The sequence below is a fragment of the Theropithecus gelada genome, chromosome 6 (genome assembly GCF_003255815.1).
Source record: "Theropithecus gelada isolate Dixy chromosome 6, Tgel_1.0, whole genome shotgun sequence".
NCBI classification, from domain to species: Eukaryota; Metazoa; Chordata; class Mammalia; order Primates; family Cercopithecidae; genus Theropithecus; species Theropithecus gelada.
This window is the reverse complement of record NC_037673.1, coordinates 65,483,594-65,502,120: the sequence shown is the minus strand read 5'-3', so window position 1 is coordinate 65,502,120 and position 18,527 is coordinate 65,483,594. Positions and strand designations below refer to the sequence as shown.

The 18,527-nt window shown below is 38.8% G+C and overlaps 1 protein-coding gene across 7 annotated transcripts in view; it reads right to left on the bottom strand.

Annotated features, from left to right (window-relative positions):
- Positions 1-217: 217 nt before the first annotated feature.
- The window catches only part of PIK3R1 (phosphoinositide-3-kinase regulatory subunit 1), an 85,120-nt gene continuing 66,810 nt past the window's right edge, over positions 218-18,527 (bottom strand). For 2 of the 7 annotated variants that reach the window (XM_025387431.1, XM_025387432.1), the window contains exons 8-16: positions 9,272-9,374; positions 8,471-8,569; positions 8,190-8,370; positions 7,839-7,964; positions 6,998-7,140; positions 6,586-6,762; positions 6,422-6,490; positions 5,574-5,744; positions 218-4,463 (exon numbers count right to left, since the gene is read on the bottom strand). In XM_025387431.1, coding sequence (XP_025243216.1) covers positions 4,274-4,463; positions 5,574-5,744; positions 6,422-6,490; positions 6,586-6,762; positions 6,998-7,140; positions 7,839-7,964; positions 8,190-8,370; positions 8,471-8,569; positions 9,272-9,374 — 1,259 coding nt within the window. In that variant the 3' untranslated portion in view covers positions 218-4,273. Of the gene's footprint in view, positions 4,464-5,573; positions 5,745-6,421; positions 6,491-6,585; positions 6,763-6,997; positions 7,141-7,838; positions 7,965-8,189; positions 8,371-8,470; positions 8,570-8,940; positions 9,050-9,271; positions 9,375-10,805; positions 11,004-12,900; positions 13,308-18,527 lie in introns of those variants that run through there. The other 5 variants (XM_025387435.1, XM_025387433.1, XM_025387436.1 and 2 more) reach the window with 5 other exon arrangements.

Genomic DNA, 18,527 nt, shown 5'->3' with positions numbered 1-18,527 from the left:
GAAAAAAAAAAAATGGTGAAATATATTAACAACAGCTCAGTATTACTTACATGTGAACACTCAACGTCCTTCACAACTTTACAAAAATGAGATACTGTGATAACGATCAAAGCGGGTGGGTGGGAGAAATAAAAATAGCAGCAATATTTATAAGCCACAAGACAGCTGTTTTAGAAAGATTTCTTAGGTGGTAAGTGAAATTTCAACCCAAAACTTAAGTTTCAAAACAACCTTTATTCTGTTTGAAGATCTAATACAATGCATTAAAGCAACTTAAAACAAGACATAGCTCCACTGAATCTATAACTTGAACGAAATGTCAAGGAGGCACACTACCCCCACCCCCCACCCCAGTTGCCTTGTGAAGGCAAAATTACAACTGACCGTGACATCCTCCCTCTCGTCAAAAGACCAACTTTATTTTAACAATGTCATATAAACAGATTTGTAAAAACATTGAACTGATTGTAGCTTTAAAAAATACACAGGTATAAATGAGTTTTTTTTTGTTTTGCTTTTTTTTTAAAATATATATATATATATATTTATATATATATATATATTAGCAGCATCCTGGGCAGTTAATGCTATCTCATGGTGACAAGTTTCATGTTAAGTTGGATAGTCTTTCCAATTGACTCAATTCTATTTCTTCCCCACCAGTATTTTCTAGAACTGGTTTTTTAAAAAATAAGAATTTGGCATTTTGGAACTTTGTCCCATGTGAGACATTGTGCTTTAAACTGCCCCTTTCTAAAAATGACCCTAAACTCAAACAGATCTCAGGGTCTGCGATTCAACTAACTTGGATACCATGCATAGCAAAAGCACAGTTGTTAAAACCAGCAGAATTTTTCTTCCAAAGGAACATCAGTAGGACTTCCCAAACATGTTACTAGTTCATAACCAGCTACATGACAAAGCAATTGGTTCCCCACAGTGACAGCTCACATAAACACATTTTGACTCGACACACTGAAAACAAGGATTTCCAAGCTAAGCAAGTCATCTGACCAGCTCCCTAAAAGGAGTAACTTTTAAAAACAGAAAAAAGCCAAAGAAATATGAACTTCTCACTTCACTTGCAAACAATTTTCACCTTTGTAAGACAAAACAAAGCAACCTCAATGGGAAAAATCCCATACAAATATATAAGAATTGTACTAGACGTTTGCTTGTTATGTACTTGAACTCAACTACTGTGGATCTGTTTTGGCTGAAAGGTGTACCGGAAACACAGTCCATGCACATATACATATATACATATATCAAAAGGCCGTGAAGTTATCAGATGTTGCAAACACATGCTTTTTGCTTTTTCATGTGGTTATGATCTCGTGTGTGTAACGTGAGGTCCCAATGCTCCCACTTCTATGCCCTATCACAGCCTCACTGCAGCTTAGCTTCTGGCTTTATCTTTAGGATGCTACACTGGGTGGGAAAAACTGATGCATGGATAAAATCACATATCAGGAGTGCCTCTGCTGTATCTAGTCATACTCAGCCGTTCAGACTATTGTTAGGAGGACTGTCTGATGAAACTCAAAGTGCCCGGCTAGCAAAATATCTAAAAAGACAAATGCAGTGAGCAAGCTACACCGCACTCAAAAAGGCATCGGGCAGAATAGGTCTGGTGTAACTCAGTCATATGGAATGATGAATCCTACTTTGCTGTTCAGTGAAAAGATCTACTGCACTTATGTTTGTGAGATGCAAAAATAAGGCAACTGCCTAAATACCACGTCATCTTGCAAAGACTGTTGAAGCCAAAATTCACAAAACTGTAGCTTTTAATAAAAATATTCAATCTCAGATCTTATATTTTAGAAATAAAAATTTGTACGTCATAGCATACATGTGCTACCAAAGAAAACCCACAAACCTAGTTTAAAAACTATTAACCAATTAACTGTTAGACTTGTGTGTGATCTAGAAGGATATCACAATAACTTTAAAGCAGAGACACAGACTAAACCAGGGAAATCATCAGTTGTCTGGCGATGAGAGGGAGATGGTCAGATCTGTGAAGTCAAGTTTGAGGGCTAACAGTCTTGCTGTAAGACTGACTTTTGCTTAAGTATGAGTAGCTTTATGTAAAGAGGAAAAATACATTCTGCAGATGATTCACTCAGCTGCAAGACTGGTTCTTTCAAAAGGAACAACATTAAAAAACAAAGGAACAGAAAACCCTCACCCTAGTACTTAAACAGAAATATAGCTGTGGGTAAATCTAATATGGAGAAAGGGAAATTTGAAATTGCAAGATGTCATTTAAGTCTATTAGGGTAGTGACCATATTATGGTTGCTAATTAGTCTTTATTCCTCCTAACACATGTACAGTTCCTACTGAACATACCAGCTTTTGCAGATCTAAATCAGGAAGAGAGATCTCTCAGTCCTGCCCTAAACGGGAAACATTATGCTAACTATGCTTCCTTTTCCCCCGTAGTGAAGCACATACAATGATTAGGATGAATGAGAAGGACTGCCACTTGGATTCCTGCAATGGCCATGACCTTAGCGAGCTCCACACAGTCCAGAGCAGTGACAGTACGATTGTGTCCATTTGCTTTATGTTCTAAACCAAATGGAAAGCTAGGAGTAACCAACATCCCACCAAAAGTATTTTTTCAGATCATGCTTTTTTTTTTCCTAAAATGAGTATTTGCTGGTCGTGATGGATAGTCCAACGTGACAGAGATCATCCCTTTAAACCAGTGTTCTAAACAAAGGTGAGCACTGTTCCAGGAACCCAAAAACAAACTTGGCACTTCCTTCCTAAGAACTGAAATACCTGGCCAGTCACACTGTGTTAGTTACAGTAGGTTTGTAATTGTCATTAATTGATAACTAGCAAATCAAAGTGAGAAAAGACTGAAGTAGAAGAAGCAACTTCACTTTGCAGTTATTCACTTCTCTGTAAATCATGAGAAAGACAAAGTGCATATAACCTTGCCTCCCCCTCCCACCACCCGACCTGATACATCCCTTCACTACATTCCCCCCTCCCTAGATTCAAGAAGTTCACAATTCTTTATGAAATAAACATTGCCAGGTACCGTATTTTAAGAGTCTTAAAACAACATTGTTGGACTCAGCAATACTTTGTCATATTCATATATCTTTTTCTTTTTTTTTATTGAATAAAGCAGCTTTGAAGCTTATCAGGCACTGCCCAACAAAACAGTCCAAAAAAATCTGTTATGAACTTTTTATCCTTGGGCTAACAGCCAAGTACTCTGTACAAGAAAAACTGTAAAATATTTCATAGTTTTAATTCTGAAGCCATTTTTTTTTACTGGCATCCTGTACATTTCTTTTAAAAAAGGATAACAAAAATGAATATTAACAAAAATCCGGGACAACAATATTTTCAAGCAACAAAAACTGGGGTGGGGAAGCTTATTCTGAAGGTACATTTAAAACTGAAATAACAACTTAATGAAAATTAAGAATTGCATAGCGCTGTGAATTTAGCCTTCAGCAAAACAAAACAGAAGCTATTTGGTATTGATACAAATCCATCTATTTGATAGTTAGTCATCCAATATTATGTACATATTTTATATACTGAATGTCATTTTAAGTCCTGTTTTCCAAACTCCATTTTTCTGTTGCTGGGTTTTTGTTTTTTGACAAGTTTAAACACTTTCTGGCACTTTCTATGACAGAATTTCTTCTGAACATACATGAACTGACGTTCTCCCAAAGCGTCCCTTGTGAGTGGAAGTGCCTTTCTGCTACATATCGTTCATTTGTTAGAAAATGAAATAATCCACAGTGCGATGTGTCTGGGTCCACCGTGCACAGCAACATCCAGGCTAAACCAGGCTGGACCGAACCTTCTCAGGCCAGGGTTCTTCTGCCTCTCTCTCCTCCGCTCTCCACAGTCCCAACTTTCAGCTGGTAAAGCTTCAGAAAGCATTAACAAGCACCATGGTTAAAGGCCTCTTTGTCCCTGCACGCAGAGATTTTTGCATTTCTTTTTCTCTTTGTGTTGTATGTGGTTGTGGCTTTAAATTAAACCAAAGAAAAAAAGAAAGAGAAAGAAAGGATAAGCACTCCAGCTTAGAAACGTGTGGTCATCATACAGCCCTAGGCTGCATATCTTCCCCTACTTCTTTTTTTGTGAAAGAAAGCTCTAGTCCCATCCGAAGACAGATGGCTTCGTTTCTGCAGCTCAATTCACAGATCAGACTGGAGAGGAGCCCTTTGCTTTCCAGAGGCCTCAGGGTGGCTGAACTTCAGGAGAAGGATCAGAGAGTAAGCGCTTCATCGCCTCTGCTGTGCATATACTGGGTAGGCTAGTGTGACATTGAGGGAGTCGTTGTGCTGCACGAGGGAGGTGTGTTGGTAATGTAGCACCAGTTCTTTCAGAGAGCTGTACAAGTTATAGGGCTCGGCAAAGCCATAGCCAGTCGCTGTTTTGTTTATGACACAATGCTTTACTTCGCCGTCCACCCTAGAGAGGAGAGAAGAAAAACTGTCTTTTGAGCTTGCCCAAGCCAATTCACAACTCTACAGAGCATGTTTAATAAAAAGCATCATTGTGCAGTCTCAACTTGGGGAAAGGGTCCTAGGTTACAGTAGACTCTTGGCCCTGTCACATGGTAGACACTTGGCTGAGTGCCTTGGGTAGGTAACCCAGCTTCACTGACCTACTTTATTTTCATCTTTAAAATGGTTTAAAGGGAAGACAATAGTAAAATGTATGTAATACAGTTACTTTGAGAAATGAAAGGAGATCATGCATGCAATATGCTTGATAAAATGCCTGACATGCGGTAAGCATGCAACAAATGGTAGCTTCCAACCATGATGAGGACAACTATCAGCAGTGCTCCATGACTAGCAGTGTTACTATTACTCCCAGGACGATTATTCATAGGATTCCTTCTTTCTGGCTGTCCTTGAGGTGTCTGCACAGCTCTCCATCTCTGCATGTGCCCTTAGACAAGGTAAGGACAAAAGGACCCTTCTTTGCTGTAGGAATATTTCCCTCATTAAATGAAAGGTGATCATGGAGTATAACATACTTTTAGAACCATTCCCTACTAGAGGACATGAATTTCTCTGAAATGGTGATGTCAGTGATCCCATGTGGGTATACCTGTCTCAAGGATAATGATCAGAATCCTTTCTCTTTTTTGACCTGTTCCTGATGAGTGTTTTTCCTATGGGTGATGTTCTCACATAAATTACCTCAGATTCTAACTATAGTAGCCTTGAGAGGCAAAAAGGGCAGGCATTGCTGCTTCCATTTTAAAGACGAGAAAAAAAAGGTTTAGCGACGTCTCGTGATTAACTAGCACTGAATGGGAATCCAAACCCTAGTCTTCCAGCTAAACAGTAGGTATCTATTAGACTGTATTAACATATATGTATGTTTCTATTAGATTGTATTAACATATACTTCTGGCTAGACTTTAACATGGTATTACGTCTGCTTTGGTTTCTCTTCTACATTACTGCACTATAAGCTTATTCAAGACTGTTTCAAAACTCAATGAATGAATGAATGAAACATGTCTTCATGAGATGTTGTAAAGAATAGTTTGCCGGAGATACATACACTACAGAGCAGGCGTAGCAGCCCTGTTTACTGCTCTCCCGGACAAGAAAAGTGCCATCTCGCTTCCCTCGCAACAGGTTTTCGGCTTTGTTTCGGTTGCTGCTTCCAACATTCCACGTCTTCTCATCATGATGGGGTAAATCTTCATCATCTTCCACCAGCGAATATTGGCTAGGCAGGCAGGGCAGAAAGTTTCTAAATGAAGGGTGCCGGAGCCATCAGCCTGCCTTGCTGTCTTCCCTAGGCATACCCCCCTCACTTCCCTCTTGGCCCCTACCAAGCCAGTCAGACTGGCCATCATATGCCTGCCTCTGCCTGACCTGAGTTTTCCTCTCCTGGTATTCAGCCTCCAGTGCAACCTCCCAGGACAAAGAGTTAGCAATCAATTGTACTATTTCTATTTTCAGGCAACCACACTGAGGTACCTGGGCAGACTGGAAGGTATTAAAACAATCTTGTTTATCCAGTTTAGATCAGGAAATTGACGAGGAAGATTGCCAGTTTTTGAATAATTCAAACAAAGTATATACTTAAGCTTTAAAATATATTAAGCATAATTATTTTCTCTGGCTGTTCCAAAAATATTTTGGGATTTTTCAGATGTTCGGGGACATCATTATGGACACAGAGTTGTTTCACAGCATTATGAGTAAAAATAAATCCTAGTCCTCCTTAGCTAGGCTTTCTTTTTTTAAAATTCTGGATAATGGCACTGAGTTTATACATTTTCTCCTACAAGATGTTCCAAACTCAGTAAAATTCCTCACTTGTTCTAAAAACAAAGCAAGCATGCGTTTTCCTAAAATGAGAAAAATCTTCTGCTGTCACCATCTTTAGTAACTACTTACTCTTCAGTGTTTTCATTGCCCAACCACTCGTTCAACTTCTTTTGCCGAACACCTTTTTGAGTCAACCACCTGAAAAACAGTTTTGAAAAAAGAACGCATTAACTCATCCTGAATTGTAGCAATCACCAGTTATTCATCTATAGGATTCCATTTCAAATACTTACATCAAGTATTGGTCTCTCGTCTTTCTCAGCTGGATAAGGTCTGGTTTAATGCTGTTCATACGTTTGTCAATTTCTCGATACTCAGCTGCCTGCTTCTTCAAGTCTTCTTCCAATCTTCTTCTACTGTCAATAATTTCACTGATTCGAGACTTCAACTTATCATAATTATGCATAATCCTGCAGGCAAAAGAAATGCATTTGTCATTATCTGGGTACGTCATGAACAGTCCCCAAAGTTTATGAAAAGTTTCACTATAGTTTCCCAGCCGTTTTCCTCAGGTAAAGCGTGGCTTCTCTTCCTGTCATTTTTAAATCATTCAAAGCACAGAAAGCAAGATCATTTTTAAACGGTTTTAGAGGATTTTGGTTATCTCTCGCACAAGAACAAGGGAAACAACTATGGTTCACCAACCTTTGTATTTCTTTCTCATTGCCCTCACGTTTAAACTTTTCTATGTATTCTTTGCTGTAGCGCTCCTGGGTCTGGCACTGTTCTTCAAATATTTTTATGGTTTCATTAAATGCTTCAATAGCTGTCCTTTTCATTTGGATTTCCTGCAACATAATTTTAAAAAGATAATGTCATACCTTTCATAGAACAATTTCTTACTGCAAGACACTACCAGGACATTTGATCTGTATTATTAGCAGAGGTGGGACTCGAATTCATAAAATCCATTAAAATAGTATCCCAGAAACAAATACTTCCTCTGGAGAATTTTCTCAATCTATGAAAAATGATTGCTTGGCAATTTCCCATAGTTTTTATCTTCCTAAAAGCTATTGTAGTTTCTATAGCATCTCTGTTGTTTTCTATTCCCTCTGGCATTCCCAGATACATGAGTGACCAGTGAAGAGTAAGGGTCTAGAAAAACACAGCAGTAAATGTAGCCCTTCCTTTTGGTTGCAGGATATATATTAATGCCTAAATCTCCGTTTCAGGGATTAGACACGTCTGTGAAACTTCCAGTTATTACTAACTTCCAATCTAAACAGGATCCTTCTATCAGGAATTAAATCAACTTGAAACTCAGTGACTGCTTCAGGTATCACGTGAACTTAATTTATTATTCTGATACTTAAAATTTTTGGTTTAAAGGTTTAGAGATATGCTAGAATAATCAACAATGATTCACAAATAAATGATCTCACCCCCACTTCATTCATAAAAACCCTTTAAATTCTTTTTTCCATGTTAGTCTTCAAAAACTAAGAGTTCTAAACTTTTAATCTGATTTTCATAGAAAACTCACCTGGGATGTACGGGTATATTCTTCATATAATCTATCATATTCTCTACTTTTTTCTTGAAACTGAGTGTTATATTCATGTAATTTTTTCCCTACAGCTTCAATATTATCTTCTTTGACAACTTGATCCTAGAAAGATTAATATAAATTCAATGGATGAGGTATTTAATCAAATAACAACTGTTTAACAAAATAGCTGACATGGAAACATCTTTAAAATTGCAATTATGTAATTACAAATGTAAAGTTTTTTAGACTTGATTACATGTAATTCATCTGTTTCAAATGTTTTCTAAGTATTCGAAGTATCTTGTCTAAACATCGTAACTGGATAATTCATTCAGTTTTTATTACCTGTTGGTATTTGGATACTGGATAAAGTAATTTCACATCCAGCTTGGGATTATACTGAGCTAGAGATTCATTCCGGTAGTGGTTTATTAATTCAACCACAGAATTGAAGGTTAATGGGTCAGAGAAGCCATATTTCCCATCTCGATGAAATATTTTGATTAATTTGTTATTTCCCCCTTTCCTGTAAAAATATAAAAAGGAAGGTATTAACATTTTCAAATAAAGAAATATGTTTTAATATCAGCCCAAAACCCTAATTTCAGCTATATTCCTCAGCTTACCTTAGTGTAAGAGTATAATCACCATGCATTTTAGTAGACGCATCTCGTACCAAAAAGGTCCCATCTGCTGTATCTCGAAGTTTTTCATTCACTTCTTCCCTGAAATGAAAACACAAAACCATGCTCATCTTAAGGTTCAGTGACCACAGATTTATATTTTTTCAAATAGACTATTTTTTAGAGCAGTTTTAGGTTCACAGCAAAATCAAGTGAAAAGTACAGTGAGTGCCCATATTCCTCCTGCCCACATAGATTTAAATGAATTGCATTTTCAGAGCTTACTAATAAAAGCTTACTAATAATTTGTTTAAATAGAAATGTCAGCAATTGCAGTCTCATCACAAACAGGTGCATATCACTTTCACTACTGGTGTATCTGTGGTACTAAGTTTTTATTGTTTCAAGTAAACATTACAATCTCTCTGACAAATGAGCACAGAAACTCATGATCTCAAAAAGGTTTCTCCAACCTTACTCCCCCTTCCCAAAGCTAACATAAAATGGCATTGTTTTCTTACTGTGTTTAAGACAAGAATTCTTAGAGTTGTGCTTAACAGATAGAGTGCCTTCACACTCTGTCAATAATGAAACTTCCCAGGTATTTAATTTCCTGTGGCATCCAGCACCCACAGTTCTCCAGCGCTCAGTGACTTTTTCTGGTCGTCTTTGGAAGAGAACCAACTATGCTTCATGCTTATGTTGGATGATATCCTAAAAATGGAACTTAGCAAGCTGGTGCTTTTCTTTCTCTTAATCTGAAACTCTCTGTATCTAGTGAAAACGAAGTTTCTGTAGCCTTACCTCGAGATATCTCCCCAGTACCATTCAGCATCTTGTAAGGACATATTGTTATTCATACCGTTGTTGGCTACAGTAGTGGGTTTTGGTGGTTTAGGAGGCAGTGCTGCAGATGAAAAAGAAAAAGTTGTTCGCAATCCCAACTACATTAGCACTAAATTTCTTTAGATAAGTACTTTTACTTTTAAAAAATCAAAAAATTAGAGTAACTGAAATATACAGCATTAGTTCACGATTCCATGCAATATGGAAGATAATTTTCTTAAAAAAAAAAATTTCAGAGCATGGCTCAAAAAGAAATGAAACTGAAAAGGAGAAAAGAGAGAGAGCCTTAGAAACTGACAAATAAATTGGGCTGGCCATGTGAATAAATTTCAAAGTAAATCCAGAGTCATGACATTCTACACTTCTAGATTCTAGTTATATTAAAGTTTCATGCCTGGTCAAATCCATCTAAAGTAAGAAACTATGAACATATGAGTAGCAGAAATAACATGAGTTGGCTTTAATTTCCTCCTCTTATTTAATTATGAAAGACAAATTTGGTCTCTGTCCTCCACAAACGCTGTTGCAGTAATAAAAAGGCTCATCTACAGCAGTATGTTTTCCACAGCAGTATGTTTTAAGAGGAGGAATTGGGCTTCTCTAATCTTAGTATTTCAGGCACTGTTCTGCAAAAAGCCACTTTAAGAAACTCTCATCTGTGCCCTAAATCTCTTTAGTATTTATGTTAATATTCTGTTGGATAAATTGTGCTCTATATGCCAGGTATGATTAAAAACCATATCCCCCTTCCTCAATGTCAAATCAGTATTCATATATACCAATTGGTGACAAATAAAAGACTGCAATATTCCTGAATATCTTAAATGGGGGCAGGGGAGCTAACACTGGAATAAAACAACTTAGGAAACAAAATAAATCTAGGATTTTTAGGTAAATTCTGTCATAAGTTTTTAAAGCACTGTTACTATTTTAACTTATGCAAAAAATGATTTCAGTTATCTACGAAGAATATTTTACAGACTAACAATAATGGAACGTCAACTTCCTTTTTCATTATAATATCTTAATACAAGAGAGGACAAGCAAAGTCTCAACATCTAGAACTGAGTTGTAATCACTGCAACATTTTACATGCTTTCTAAAGTACTGTTATCACTGCAAAGTGCCACACTGGTCTCATCCACTGGCAACAGAGAAAAGCAGCACAAAGGATGCATCATTTTAATTACAGGGACAATATCCCACAACATAACTCACCCAGGGAAGGATCTCGATTAACAAAAGACACCAGTGAAAAACTGGAGTTCAATTCATATCCATTCAAGTAAGAATAAGCATTTACCACACACAGCCTGAGCTGCTTGCTTCCAGACAGTCAAACAATCTGTTTAATTTTTAAGCCATGAGCAAACTAATTTTTATCAATGAAACAAATTAATAAAAACAGAAATCTAAAAAGGATCTTTTTTACAGTAGCTTTCAACAAATTAAAAAGCCACGAAATTAACTAATTCTAATACCGCAGTATTACCTGGTGGGTCCATTTCTATATAAAACATCAAGTCTGTGCCACAATTTATATCTGTCTTGGCATATTCTAAATCCAGGTCTTCCATATTCCAAACAGTATTGTACATTTGTGCAAGAGTTTCCTTGGCTGAGCTCAGTTATAAGAAAAGAGTCCGGCTTTCTTTGTAATGGTGTCTTGGAATTCATTTTAAAACCTATAAGGGGCTGCACTGAAACCTATTACATCACACGCCCCAGCCAATCAAGTCAGAAAAATGTCACCAGACCACTCCTGCTTCATCAGTTCTCTTCTATACCAGCCTTAATATAATGCCAACCTCACTGAGAAGCTACATTTAATAGAATTGCAGTATATACACGCTCATCCTTTCAAAAAGGTGTTTAATTTGACTGTTCTCCTCCAGCAGCGAGTTTTCTAATTCCTTGTTTATTACTCCTTGCAGCATGGTACGCTCTGCTGTTGGCAGGTTGACAAAAGCTGATATGCTGCAGCTCCGAGCTTTTCTCCCCACTTACTGCATCTGGGTTTATAGATAGCCCAGTCATTCCTTGGTTTAAAAATCTTACAAAGGCATTAAAAGGGTATACTGAAGCTACATTTTATAGTCCTTAGATATCTCTCATGTATAAGAGAAGCAGAACGGACTACTCCTGGTATTTAATTTCAGTCCTCCGTAATTCACTGAAAACCCAGAATTTAAACACTGTCACAAATGTACCATATTAGAAAGGACAGTTAAAAGAAAATGTATAGATAAAATGTCCTCCTCTACCAAACATTCCAAAGTTAAAACTAGACTTTATAGACGAACAATGAAAATTCTGAATAGGAATGCAGATGCCTATTAGCAGAAATATTAAACGTAATTGTCAACATTATTAATGAGAATTTTAATGTGACTGCCTACAAAAACTGGGCAAAGAAAATGCTTCTTGCAAAAAGAAAGAGGCTATAGATCAGAATGCAGAGTAGAGGTATATTTATCTTTGCAAAATGTTTCACTGATGAACCCATCTTCACTACTAATACTGCTTGAACGGGAAGATGATGTAATCACTTTTTTTTTTTTTTCTTTTTCCCCTCTATCTCAAATGCTTCACTCCAGGACAATTATTCTTTCTTAGCACTACTTAATATAAATAAATCAATTTTAGTTCTTCAAAGTCATTCTGCATATAATCCTGTCACCCTTATAGGAGCCCACTGTACATTCTCATTGTGAACCAATCTCTTTACATTCACAATATTACGATGGGGGGGGGGGCTCTTCCCCCACGTAAATGTGGCTCATTTAAAAAACTATAGTGGGCTCTGTGATCTATGTACACACGTATGTCACATATTTGTGTGACCATTTAAAAAACACAGAAACCCTTGAGACTTTCTGTAAAATTTGGGATCATAAAATATATGAAAAAGCAGACCAAAGGCAAGGCATTCTGTTCTCTGACGTCCCCCGTCTAGTTTAATTCATTTTCCCATTATTGAGAAAAGCAGGCTCACCTTGTTCCTTCCCACCCTCTCCCACTTTTCTATTTGCCTAAGTTTAGATAAACCTGAACTCAAATTCAAATAAAAATGGTAAAAGTGGCGTTGTGCCCTCAGATAAGATTCAGAGAAACATTCTTTTTTAGTTTAATTAAAATGTCGACCCTCCCCCAAAGCAAGGAGACAAGTTCTCCAAGCAGCTGTGGCCGGTGTAACAGCCCAGAGTGCCAGTCCGTGCATTTGGGAACCGTCGGTGCAAACCAGTCTGGCTGTTGGATCTGCTGTGGCAAACTAACCCAGGGAGAAGGCAGGGAGACAGGTGATTTTACATGGTCTCTCCAAGCCCTGGCCTGGCACCAACTTCCAGCCAAACACGTTGTAATTAGTACCTTCTTCCTGAACTTCCAACCTAAACCCTATCTTTCCCAGCCACTGTCCCCCTCGAGGACAGGGGGAGTGTCTCCCCTAATCTCCCATCTGTCCTCCCCAGGCAGCGCTTACAGGGGCGCACGCACACACACGTACTCCAAGACAAACTACAGAGAGGCACCGCTCAGATAAACCACAGGGAAGGAACAGAGAAGTGCACAAATTCAAGGCAACTTACTTTGCAGGTTATGCATTTCAACGGTTTCCCTTTGAAATGCCTGTATCCGACAATGAAAAAAAAAAAATCCCCAAAGCTGTTCTTCCACCAAGTGGGCCAAGCCCCCGCACCTCCCCCCAGCCTGTTCCCGGCGGGCAGTGCTCGTGCCCGGCGCCGAGAGTGCGCGCAGGAGCGGGGGCGCCGCCAGGACCCTCCAGGCACGCACAGTGGAACAGCTCCGCTCGGCTCGGCTCGGCTCGGCTCGGCTCGTCCCGTCCCTCCACCCCACGCCCCGCCCGGCAGTGCGTCCGGGCGTCCGGGCCACCGCCGCTCACCGCCGGCTCCTCATTGAGAAGCCAACTGGATTTTGCTACTGTACTGGGGAGGAAAGGAGCCCAGGCGCTCGCACGTCTCCCTTAGATAAAGATCGCAGCTTCATGATTAACTTGGGCAGGTTCAAATATTTGCTGAGCTAGGGATTTCGGGAGGGGGAGGGGAGCCCAAGTCAAAGTTGTCATCGGCTGACAAGTGGCCAATGCAAGACCAACTTGATCATTTTCGCCTAGGAAATGAGAAGGCCATTGTGAGAGGACCTAAAATAGTCTCACTGGCTGCTGAGCGCGCTGGCTGGCTCGCGAGGCTCAAGTAGCCGACAGTGAAGCGAGGCACTATGCACCGCCAAACACAGGAAGTGGCTGAGCTAGTTCAGCAAAAAATAGAATCAAAGCCTCACTTGTAAAGGCCTGAACCTCTTGGAACAACCCAGAACACAGTGCCTCGCTCGTGTCTACCTCTTGCACCTCCTCCCACACACCAGCACAGACAGCCCCGCAGGTGTAACAGGAAAGCCCTTGTGAACAGCTCGGGCAGGGAGCAGATTACAAAAGTGTTCAATAGTAAGTAGTAGGAGGGCATCCTCGGACGAATATTAAACCCCACACCACATGCATACTATACTCCATGATCATGTGACGATTCAGAAGAAAAAAAAAAAAACACTGCGGCTATTTTTATGAGGTCGATTGCAACTCGCATTTAAATGGCCATATGACCTGCTAATTAAAAGGTGTCTCTGCATTAGGTTTATGTGCCAGCTAATGGGGTAAAGGATAGAAGGGCAGAGAAGGACATACCTTTCTAGTGGATGTTTGCCCTTTATTTGAGAAAGTGGGCAATAGACAAGACTTGGGATTATTGACTACTATTTAAATAATTAAAATTTGATCTAAGAAAATTTTCAGTTGCATCAGCATAGATAGCTTTAAGGTTATCCAGGGAAATAACCAAACTTTACACCAGAAAGTAATTTAGAGATCAATCAATTCCTTCATGCCATTGGGGGTGGGGGGGGGGGAACAAAATCTGACCCAGGGAGGTGAAGTGGTTTGCAGAAGATTATAGCCCTAAGACTAGAACCCCATCTTCTGATGGTTTCAAATGCCCTTTTCTACCCACTGTTCCTGCTCCTCACTTCTCTTTCTTTGCTAGAGAAAGTAAAATAATGGACAAAACTGAAGTTAATCTTTTAAGCCACATGCAAAAAATTTCACACCCCCAACAAAACTCTCTTTCTGTTTTCTATTTTTAGCTTGCTTCAAAACATTTCATTCCCTTTGAAGACATAGGTTCTTTCAATAATACCCTCATACTCTGCAAGGGAAAGTGATGCAGTGGTCACATAAAGTCCACACAGGCCAACAGTAGGAACGAGCTTCAAGCTTACTTGAAATATCTGGCAAGTGCTGTTAAACTCACGATGAAAGTGATTTTACAAACTTTCCTTTCATGCAACTGATAAAATATTGAAAAACTTTCCCAATGGAAATAACAGTCTATAAGTGAATCTGCCATCTGATCACAGGGACATATGGTTAGTTCAGAGAATACCCTTGCATCCTGAGCTGCATAATCTTGCCCTACTTTTAAAAATAGCCTTTCTAAAGCTAGAAACATTGGAAACATCAGTCTCCTAAGCATACCTGTCTGGATTCACATGATGTTTCATGTCAAAACCTTCTAAGATTAAAATGCTCTGTTAAGTCCAACAGTATATTTTCTGTTTCAGAAGAAAATGAGCCACTGGAAAGCAGTACTCTCTCAACGCATAGAAAGTAAGTCTTGAAATAGGTTGGAAAAACTTTGCCTTAAACAAGTTTCTCACAATATGTACAATCATCTACCAGAGAAGTCCTGTTATATTACGAAAGTGTGAGCTGAATCTTTTTCCCGTTGAATTTTAGTGTTTAAAAAGTGATCTGCAAGACACATGTTCTTTATTAGCTTAAAAAAGGGAGCCCTCTGCTGGTAGAAATGAATCGGTAACTCCTACTTTGGGAGAAAACCATCAACTTTCTGTATATTTTGTATGTCCAAATTTGACACAAACTAATGCACCTAGTTGTATTACTGTCACTTGATCTATATGACTCACTAACAAATAATCAGTAAAAAGTACACTTTTCACGAAGCTGATAGTCTTTGAGGAAAACTTGTATTTTAATGTCAGCATTTCTCTGGGACCTCAAAGGCCTAGACACACTGGAAAACTAACTTTACCTTCTGGATACTTTAAAACAATATGGATCATTTTCCCTCTCCCCCAAGTTTCACAAAACTCATTTCAGAGGCCATTATTTCACATCTCAGCAGATATAGTCAGGAAAATGTCTCTTGATCCTTAAACTGTTCAAAAGTTACAAACTGAATACTATATTTCATATGTGCAAATCACCATCAAGTGGCAAATGTTGCACAAGCAGCTTCCAACCTAGAATGCTTCTTTTTGTGGGACATCATTTAGAACAAAGACCATGAAAAAAAGAATAGACAACAAAAATTAACCAAAATCTTCCATCTAAGGGTAAAATGAATACCTCCCTTCATAACTTTAAGACAGTGTAGAACAGAGGGCCTTTTAGGGTAATTCAAATTATTTGCTCCATATCCACTGGTCTTAATTGATGTTGTGCTAAGGAAAACATCCATTTAAGTATATAAATAAGCCCAGGTTTACATATGTATAAAATCTGACACATTCTACCAGATTTCTGAAAAGGCATCCCCACTGCTTAGCAGAATAAAGAACTCCTCCTCTGCAATTCTCCCTCAGATCCTGTCCCTTGAGATAAAGAGAAGTCTGCACCGTGAAAACAAAAGTAAAACTGACTATATACCCCTCCTAAACACATACATACCAAAATACCTGTGTCTCTTTTTCAGGGCACAAATAAAACTATTGTTTGACAAAACCTAGTGTGGCTTTCCTGTTTAGTTCTACACATCTAAAAACATGTAATTTTTCAAAGTTGCATTTCTCCCCTTTGAAGCAACCCTCTAATGTCAGACCACATTTTAAACCCAATAAAAATTAAATCAGAGAAAAGTAAAACTCTTTGAATGTCATTTCCCTCTACCTTAGTGCTTGCCTTTAGTCTGGGTTGAGAACCAAGCCCAGAGCCTTTAAAACAAGATTTATGAATCAGGCTCTTCAGGATGAATGTTTTGCAATGTGCCAGTGGTTAAAAATTAACTTTGACAGGTGTAGAAGGGCAAGGGGGAGAAAGAGTCATTTATTTTCCACTCTGGGCTTGAGGGTGCAATATTAGACTTCAATTATACTACATTCATATTTCTGAATATATCCATGAAATCTGAAATATGTAAATACAGTTATAATGGGTTTCATTCAAAGGCACCCTGTGTTAAATAGACTTATTTTTACCTTGGTTTGCCTACAGAAATCTACTTTACCTACCTAAGTATTAATTGGGTAAAGAGAACACAATGATTCAAGAAAACTTGTCGTTTGGCTTTAAATATTTTTAAGACTTTTTAGTAACAACATAGAACAGCAAACTATCAACAAAGTTCAGAGAGCTTACTCTGTGCCCTACCTTTTCCAAATCTTAGTTTCCCTCCATAAATGAGGAGAATCCTTGTTTCACAGGATTGCTGGATGCATTGGATGTGTTGATGTGTGACTATTCTTTGAAAGTTGGAAGTTTATCAAAGAATAAATTTGGATAATTATTATGCTGTATCTAGTTCTCTGCTAGGAAGAGCTCGAAAGGAGAAAAAGCCTTTATCCCTGCCCTTTAGAAATGTAATTATGTAGATTAATAGGAAAAACTATAGACAGTTAAATATAAGATGACAGAAAGCTTAAAGGCATAAACATACTGAATGGGTCGACTTAACTTGCATATAAAACAGGGGAAGGACCTACTTGAGTGGAGATAAAGTGGATGGCACTGCTTGGGGCAGCTACGTATAGTTGCATATTTTGTGCACTGTGCAAAGGCACCTAGGCAAGATGGAGGAGTGGTGATGAAATCTAGGCTGCTCCATTCACCAAGCCACATACAGAGGAAGGGCTTCATACAAAGGTACCTTCCTCCCTCCAAGCAACATACCCACATCAGGGAGGCAACTTCCCAGAGTGTCTCTTTTTGCCCCTACAGGCTCCTAGAGGCCGTAGCTCTGCTGGCTGGGAACATGGCGTGAGGAAAAAGGCCTGACAGAATTCACACAATTAATGAGGAATAGGTGGACTGAAGGAATCAGACCTGCTGAATGAGGACAGCTCCCATAAGGCCTCAAAAGCTAGAGTTGATGCGATAGATAGTAGAGAAATGATCAGTTCATTAAATCTCATACCAACCCCAGGAGAGAGGCATTAACCCAGTTCCACAGTCTGGAAAACAATTTGGAAAAGCTGAGTTACTGGAAAGAGTTGAGATTCCAATCCAGATCTATTTGAGTCAGAAGCCCACTGTTTTTTCCACCGCATGGCTCATGGAGTGATTTGGAGCCTTATCCTGAAAAGTATTAACACTGCCCTGACATTGTTTACTATGTGTGACCCATGGGGGCTAATTTCACATATTTTTAGTTTATTACATGCTGGAAACTTCAGAGGAGTTTTTGATTGGACACTAAAAGCAGCCTCATTGCTCATGAAGATTCCAAAAACCCAGGCAGCAGGGCATGGCAGATAGAACGGGGTGGAGTGGAGGCGGCGGCTCCTGGGCAGACCCGGTTTGGGCCCCCACTGGCTGGGTAGCACACAGCAAATCTCTCTCTCTGTGGGTCTTGGTTTCCTCATGTCTAAATTGGTAAAGCTGGACAATGCTTTCAACTCTAAAATGATGCTTCTTTTGTGATACTATCACTTAAAATATGCACTGCTTTTGTAAAATACCAAGCCATTATTTTGTACTGTGTAATTTATTTTGAATAAGTCTTTAAACTCCATGCATCAAAATGCTATTTCTCCTTTGCCTATTCAAATTGTACCTATTCTTCAAGACACATTTCAAGCCCTATTTCTTCTATGAGCCTTTTCTGTCTACTCCATTACCCTAGATAGTCACCAGCTGCATCTCTGAAGTTCTTTTTGTACTTAGAGTTTGTGGACTCCCACCTACCATTTAATTAGATACTATGTGCTGATTGGTCTCATTTGAACTGAAACTTTGCCTCAAACATCATAAGCTTTGTCATTTCAAGTTCTATCTGGTAATAATTAGAAATGCTGTCTATCTGCCCTATAACAGAGTCTTGCTTTTGTCTCCCTTAAATATCATTCAGGTACTCATTTGTGTTCACAACAATGTAACTGTAAATGGCCATTCACTGGAGATGTAAGG